The 8,105-nt window shown below is 49.6% G+C and overlaps 1 protein-coding gene across 1 annotated transcript in view; it reads left to right on the forward strand.

Annotated features, from left to right (window-relative positions):
- Window positions 1–8,105, forward strand: part of LOC109937127 (tensin-1-like) — a 112,114-nt gene that overhangs the window by 101,364 nt on the left and 2,645 nt on the right. The window contains exons 15-17 of the mRNA XM_048599287.1: window positions 4,237–4,308; window positions 5,431–5,599; window positions 7,782–7,850. Of these exons, the coding sequence (XP_048455244.1) occupies window positions 4,237–4,308; window positions 5,431–5,599; window positions 7,782–7,850 (310 nt within the window). The remainder of the gene's footprint in view (window positions 1–4,236; window positions 4,309–5,430; window positions 5,600–7,781; window positions 7,851–8,105) is intronic.

Consider the following 8,105-nt stretch of genomic DNA (forward strand, 5'->3'; position numbering starts at 1 on the left):
CATTCACTGTGCCCCGGGACTAGGCCCATTCACTGTGCCCCGGGACTGGGCCCATTCTCGCTCCACTCTTCAACTGCAGTCTCCTGGTCGGGCAGAAGAGCGTGGGGGTGGGGAAGGAAAGAAAAGCTATGAAGAGGATAAAGAAAGAAAATAATGGCGGAGGACAATTAAACAACTCACTGGAGGAGGAGGCTCCACAAATATCCCCATCCTCAATGATGGAAGAGCCTAGCACATCAGTGCAAAAGATAAGGCTGAAGCATTCGCAGCAATCTTCAGCCAGAAGTGCCGAGTGGATAATCCATCTCGGCCTCCTCCAGTGATCCCCAGCATTACAGATACCAGTGTTCAGGTAATTCGATTCACTTCACGTGACATCAAAAAAAGGTTGGAGACACTGGATACTGCAAAGGCTACGGGCCCTGACAACATTCCGGCAACAGTACTGAAGACTTGTGCTCCAGACCTTGCCGCTCCCCTAGCCAGGCTGTTCCAGTACAGTTACAACACTGGCATCTACCCGACAATGTGGAAAATTGCCCAGGTATGTCCTGTACACAAAAAGCAGGACAAATCCAACCCGGCCAGTTACCGCGCATCAGTCTCCTCTCGATCATCAGTAAAGTGATGGAAGGTGTCAGTAACAGCGCTATCAAGCAGCACCTGCTCAGCAATAACCTGCTCAGTGTCGCTCAGATAGATAAATAGGAGGTTGGAAGAACACCGCAGGCCAGGCAGCATCTTGAGGAAAGGAGCAATCAATGTTTCGGGTATTACCCTTCTTCAGGACTCCAGCCCTTGATATCAAGGCTGCATTCGACCTAATTTGGCATCAAGGAGCCCTGGCAAAACTGGAATCAATGGGTATCAGGGGGCAAACGCTCCGGTGGTTGGAGTCATACCTGGCACATAGGAAGATGGTCGTGGTTGTGGGAGGTCAGTCATCTCAGCTCCAGGACATCTCTGCAGGAGGACCTCAGGGTAGTGTCCTAGGCCCAACCATCTTCAGCTGCTTCATCAATGACCTTCCCTCCATCATAAGGTCAGAAGTGGGAATGTTCGCCGATGATTGTACAATGTTCAGCACCATTCGTGACTCCTCAGATACTGAAGCAGTCCATGTTCAAATGCAACAAGATCTGGGCCATATCCAGGCTTGGGCTGACAAGTGGCAAGTAAGGAATGGCGATATATTTCCAAGTCAGGATGGTGAGTGGCTTGGAGGGGAACTTGCAGGGGGTGGTGTTCCCATGTATCTGCTGCCCTTGTCCTTCTAGATGGAAGTGGTCATGGGTTTGGAAGGTGCTGCCTGAGGGTCTTTGGTGAATTTCTGCAGTGCATCTTGTAGATAGTACACACTGCTGTTACTGAGCGTCGGTGGTGGAGGGAGTGGGATGTTTGTGGACGTGGTGCCAATCAAGCGGCTGCTTTGTCCTGGATGGTGTGGAGCTTCTTGAGTGTTGTTGGAGCTGCACTCATCCAGGCAAGTGGGGAGTATTCCATCACACTCCTGACTTGTGCCTTGTAGATGGTGGACAGGCTTTGGGGAGTCAGGAGGGGAGTTACTTACTGCTGTATTCCTCGTGTCTGAGCTGCTGTTATAGCCGCTGTGTTTATGTGATGAGTCCAGTTGAGTTTCTGGTCAATGATAACCCCCAGGATGTTGATAGTGGGGGATTCAGTGATGGTAACACCATGTGAAGGTTAGATTGTGTCTTATTGGAGATGGTCCTTGCCTGGCATTTGTGTGGCACAAATATTAGTTGACACTTGTCAGCCCAAGCCTAATTCTGAGCCAGGAGGCCTGTGTTTGATTCCCACCTCCTCCAGGGGTGTGCCATAACAATTCTGAACCAGCTGATTCAAAATTATTCTGCAACTGTGCCCCTGCCATGAGTAAAATACAGTGCTGTATCGGGGATATTGTCAAATCTGTTCTTTTATCATTTGTGATGTATTCTATTTAGCAAGTTATTTCACCTAGCAGTGTACTGTGTTGAAAATTTTACCAAAGTACTACACCCCAAATTGTTTATTTTCTGGTTTAAAAATGTCCAAAGGAGCCTAACTCTCAAAGTCATGAAGAATTTCAAAATCCTGAGTGAGCTGGATTGGGTACATACGATGAACAAAAACAAAGTTGCTGGAAAAGCCCAGCAGGTCTGGCAGCATCTGTGAAGGAGAAAACAGAGTTAACGTTTTGGGTCCGGTGACCCTTCCTCAGAACTGATGGTGGCTGGGAAAATGTCAGTTTATATGCAGAAAATAGGGAGGTGGGTGGGGTAGGGAATAAGCAATAGGATAGAGCCCAAAGAGAGAGAAAGACAGTTGGACAGACAAAGGAGTTGCTAACGATCAGGCTGGGAGGGTGAATAGTTGTTAATGGGGACTGTTAATGACTACGTTAACTCCCTCCCTATTTTCTGCATATCAACCGACATTTTTCCAGCCACCATCAGTTGTGAAGAAGGGTCACCGGACCCGAAACACTAACTCTGTTTTTTCCAAGAATGATAGGGACGTGGGGTTAGAGTGAGGTGCAAACGAAGCAAGGACAGTGTGAGAGAAATCTTTTCACCCAGTGAGTGGTAGGGGATTGGAAGAATTCCTCGACCTGGAAATGTGGTGAAGGCAGGTTCAATGAAGGCATTGGATGGTTGATTGGATAGAAATGGTGTGCTGGGATAATGGGAAAAGGCAGGAGGTTGGCACTGGGGAATAACTATAGGCATAAAGGGCCAAATAGCCTCCTTCTGCAATGCACCAATTTGGTGATTCTCGCTTTGACTTTGATCCCTTTAGAAATGTACGATGTGGCCTGATGATAGGAGGCAGAGAGTGATGGTGGAGGATTGTTTTTCAGACTGGAGGCCTGTGACTAGTGGTATGCTGCAGGGATCAGTTCTGGGTTCGCTTTTGTTTGTCATTGATATAAATGGTTTGGATGAGAATTTAGGAGGAATGGTTAGTAAGTTTGCAGATGACAGCAAAACTGGTTGAATAATCAACAATGAAGACGGTTATCTAAGATTACAAAGAGATCTTGATCAATTGGGCCAATGGGCTGAGGAGTTGCAGATGGAGTTTAATTTGGATAAAGGTGGGGTGTTGTATTTTGGTAAAACGAACAAGGACAGGATTTAAGATAACAAGGTGTAGAGCTGGATGAACACAGCAGGCCAAGCAGCATCAGAGGGGCAGGAAAGCTGATGTTTAGGGCCTAGACCCTTCTTCAGAAAACGTCAGCTTTCCTGGTCCTCTGATGCTGTTTGGCCTGCTGTGTTCCTCCAGCTCTACACCTTGTTATCTCAGATTCTCCAGCATTGGCAGCTCCTACTATCAAGGGCAGGATTTATACAGTTAAGGGTAGGGCTCTGGGCAGTGTTGTAGAACAGGGAGACCGAGGGTCCAGGTACATAGTTCTTTGATAGTTGCGTCACAGGTAGACAGGGTGGTTAAAAAGGCGTTTGGCACACTTGCCTTCATTGCTCAGACTTCTGAGTGTAGGAATTGGGACATCATGTTGATGTTGTACAGGACATTGGTGAGGCCTTTTCTGGAGTACTGTGTCTGCTTGCCCCGCTGTCGGAAAGATATTATTAAGCTGGAGAGCATTCAGAAAAGATTTACTAGAATGTTGCTGGGACTGGAGGGTTTGAGTTCTAAGGAGAGGATGGATAGGTTGGGACTTTGTTCACTGGGCCGTAGGAGGTTGAGGGGTGACCTTATTGAGGTTTATAAAATCATGAGGGGCTAAAGCCAAGGCCTTTTCCCTAGAGTAGGGGAATTCGAGAGTAGTGGGAATAGGTTTCAGGTGAGAGGAGAAAGATTTATAAGGGACCTGAGGGACAACCTTTATACACAGAGGGTGGTGTGTGTATAGGATGAGCTGCCAGAGGAAGTGGTAGCTGCAGGTACAGTACAACATTTAAAAGACATTTGGACAGCTACGTGAATAGGAAAGGTTTGAAAGGATATGGGCCAAACACAGGCAAATGCAACGAGTTCAGTTTGGGAAACATGTTCAGCGAGGATGAGTTGGGCCGAGGGTCAGTTTCTGTACTATATGACTCTATGACTATCTTAAAATTGTTTCCATTAACTGTGACCTTCAGAAAGTCAAGCTCAATTTTGAGTGGAATTAATTGTTCAGGTGGATTTTATTGGGGTTGTTAAGTATTGAGGATGTCCTGGAATTGTAAACAGTTCTGTGGAAGTGTAAATTCTTTCTTTCAGATCCAGTGGATAAAACCCCTGAACCAGCTGTGTCATCAAACTCTCCAATGGAGCTGCTGAAACAGGGTGCAGGTCAGGACTGAAACTCTTTCCCTTTCTATCCTGGATCAACAGCGTTTCCAGCAGGTCAGAGTGAGACGCTCCCAGGATCAGGGACACCCTCTCAGACACCTGCCCATAGTCGCTGCACTCAGGCAGATCAGGATCTGGCTTTGATTTGATTTGATTTCTTATTGTCACGTGTACTGAGATACAGTGAAAAGTATTGTTTTGCATGCGAACCAGACAAATCATACCTTACATCAGGGTAATAGGACAGAATGAAGAATGTTGTCTCACAGCTACAGAGGAGGTGCAGAGAAATCTCAACTCTAATGTCTGAGACATCTGTTTGTATATTGCTGTGAAACCTCTAACAGGTGAAAAGCCTGTCACTGATACTGAAGGATGTATTTCTGCCCATTAACCAATCTAGGGCATCATGGGGATCAGTGTGTAGCGTCACGATCCGAGAGGGGTCACTGCTTCCTTGTTGTCCCAAGGGTCATTGCTGGGGGTGACAGGGACCAGGGGACCTTGGAAAAGGCAGGAATGTTGACCAGCTGGTGGGAGACACATGATCGAAGGCCTTGGGCTGGTGCTGTTGGAGACACACCAGGGAGCGGAGTCTGGGTACAATCCTGGGTCAGTAATGTCCATCTCTCAAAGCCAGGGGGTAGCTGGAGCAGCCTCCCCGTGGGGAGGAAGACCTCACCAGCCTCCATCTGTGATCCCAGCTCTCAGTGCCGAAAGGTCGTGACGTTCCGACTGAGCCAATCCAATTGGAGACCAGACCCTGTGGGCTCTCTCCAATGAAGAGCCTGTCTCTATGGGAGCTGCTCTGATGGATTCGGTCATACAGGCTCCTGGCCCATTGAGGCCTTCAAACCCAATCAGGCTGAAACCAGGAGCCTGTGCCAATAACTATCTGGGGGTGGCGGGGGTGGAGGGGGCTGGGGTGGTGCCCTGTCAGTTAGAGGGGGTCACTAGGCTGTGACACTGGGATCTGACTGCTGCCTGCTCTCTGGGAACAGGCCCCTGATCTCCAGGAACAGTCCTGAGCTCAGTCGTGGACCCCAAATGGATTGATGGCCCATCGGCGCTGTGTTTTGTGAACTGATCTGTCTCTGTGTGTGTGTGTCTCTCCTGTGACAGCGTGTAATGTGCTGTTTGTGAATTCTGTGGACATGGAGTCACTGACTGGACCCCAGGCCATTGCCAAGGCCATCTCGGAAACGCTGGGAGCCCCCGCACAGCCTGTCGCTACAGTCGTCCATTTCAAAGTGTCCTCTCAGGGAATCACCCTGACTGACAACCAGAGGAAGTAAGAAACCTCAGCTCTGTCCGCGTGTAACTGTCAGCTAACCTCAACCTGAGAGGGAGGGAGTAAGGGAGGGAGGGAGTAAGGGACGGAGGGAGGGAGGGAGTGAGTGAGAGAGTGTGAGTGAGTGAGTGGGTGACTGAGAGAATGAGTGAGTGAGTGTGTGAGTGAGAGTGAGTGTGTGAGTGCGTGTGAGTGAGTGTGAGTGTGTGTGTGAGTGAGTGAGTGAGTGTGAGTGTGAGCGAGTGTGTGAGTGTGTGTGTGTGTGAGTGAGTGTGTGTAAGTGAGTGTGAGTGAGTGAGTGTGAGTGTGAGTGAGTGTGTGAGTGCGTGTGAGTGAGTGTGAGTGTGAGCGAGTGTGTGAGTGTGTGTGTGTGTGTGAGTGTGTGTGAGTGAGTGTGAGCGAGTGTGTGAGTGTGAGCGAGTGTGTGAGTGTGTGTGTGTGAGTGAGTGTGAGTGAGTGAGTGTGTGAGTGAGTGTGTGAGTGAGTGCGTGAGTGTGTGAGAGTGAGTGTGTGTGTGAGTGAGTGTGTGTGTGAGTGAGTGTGTATGAGTGAGTGAGTGTGTGAGTGTGTGAGTGAGTGTGAGTGAGTGAGTGTGTGTGAGTGAGTGAGTGTGTGTGAGTGTGAGTGAGTGAGTGAGTGTGTGTGAGTGTGAGTGAGTGAGTGAGTGTGTGTGAGTGTGAGTGAGTGAGTGTGTGTGTGTGAGTGAGTGTGACTGAGTGTGAGAGTGAGTGTGAGTGAGTGTGTGAGTGTGTGTGAGTGAGTGTGAGTGAGTGTGAGTGAGTGTGTGAGTGAGTGAGTGTGAGTGTGAGTGAGTGTGTATGAGTGTGTGAGTGTGAGTGAGTGTGAGTGAGTGTGTGAGTGAGTGTGAGTGTGAGTGTGTGTATGAGTGAGTGAGTGTGTGTGTGAGTGTGTGAGTGAGTGTGAGTGTGTATGAGTGAGTGTGTGAGTGTGAGTGAGTGTGAGTGAGTGTGAGTGAGTGAGTGTGTGAGTGTGAGTGAGTGTGTATGAGTGAGTGTGTGTGTGTGTGTGAGTGAGTGAGTGTGTGAGTGAGTGTGTGGGTCTCAGTGGGAGAGACTGAGTGAATTATGTTACCCTCTTGTTTACCTCGATTCCTCCCTCCAGCCGGTGCTATGAAGCGTGTTGTGGAAACTGTGCGAATTAATTATTTATGCTCCTGGCTGTGATAACCTGAAGCGGAGATAGTGAGGCAGACCCCTCCCTCGGGGCTGGGATTCCCAGCACGGTGACCCACTGATAGTGACACTGTCCTGACTGTGTCATTCCTCAGGCCCTATTCCCATGGGATTCTCATTAAAGCTCTCAGTGTCACTGCATCATCGGACAGAGCAGTTTTCAGACCATTTGTGGCTGTGGGAGCTGGGTCACCGAGGGTGTTTGAAGAAGAAACTGATTTCTCGACGTTAACAGTGTCAGGGTGGTTTGGAGAGAGAGCAGGAATATGACACTGAGTTCGAGGATCAGCCATGGGCTTGTTGAAGGGTCAGATTAAGATCAATTGGCCGAATGGTGGACTCCAGCACCTTGTTTCTGTTCCCACTGTCCAGTCAGGGTCAGACATCAAACTGAGTGAACACCGCTGCCCTTCCAGCCTCTCGCTGTCTGATCTGATGGACCCTTACACTCCCCCACCATAACTCCAAAACTCCAGCCCCACTCCCCTGCAGAAAGATCATTAAAATAAAACAATAAAAAAGCAATAACGGCAGCACGGTGGCTCAGTGGTTAGCACTGTAGCCTCACAGCGCCAGGGACCTGGGTTCGATCCCACCCTCGGGCAACTGTCTGTGTGGAGTTTGCACATTCTCCCCGTGTCTGCGTGGGTTTCCTCCGGGTGCTCCGGTTTCCTCCCACAGTCCAAAGATGTGCAGGTTAGGGTGGATTGGGCGCAGCTACAGGGATGGGCCTGGGTGGGATGCTCCCTGGAGGGTCAGTGTGGACTTGTCAGGCCGAATGGTTTGTTTCCACTCTGTGGGGATTCTATGAGGATAGATACTCAGGGAGGTTGTGCTGAAACTCTGTGTTTGCCCTGCCCTGGATAGGCTAGATGTCACCACACGCCCCCCTCCAACCTCCCCCCCCCTCCAACCTCCCCACCCCCCTCCAACCCCCCACCCCCGGTACTGACCTCGCACTCATAAAATGGCATTTCTTACTGTTCCAGGCTATTCTTCCGCCGTCACTATCCCATCAGCAGTGTTACATTCTGTGACCTCGACCCCCAAGAGAGAAGGTAAACATGCGTGTCCGTGTGTGAGTACAGGCTTCCATGTGTGTGAGTACACACTTCCCTGTGTGTCTGTGTGTGAGTACACACTTCCCTGTGTGTCTGTGTGTGAGTACACACTTCCCCGTGTGTGTGAGTACACACTTCCCTGTGTCTCTGTGTGTGAGTACATGCTTCCCCGTGTGCCACCGTGTGTGTGAGTACACGCTTCCCCGTGTCTCTGTGTGTGAGTACATGCTTCCCCGTGTGTCACCGTGTGTG

Source organism: Rhincodon typus, chromosome 7 (genome assembly GCF_021869965.1).
Source record: "Rhincodon typus isolate 14 chromosome 7, sRhiTyp1.1, whole genome shotgun sequence".
In the NCBI taxonomy this organism is placed as follows: Eukaryota; Metazoa; Chordata; class Chondrichthyes; order Orectolobiformes; family Rhincodontidae; genus Rhincodon; species Rhincodon typus.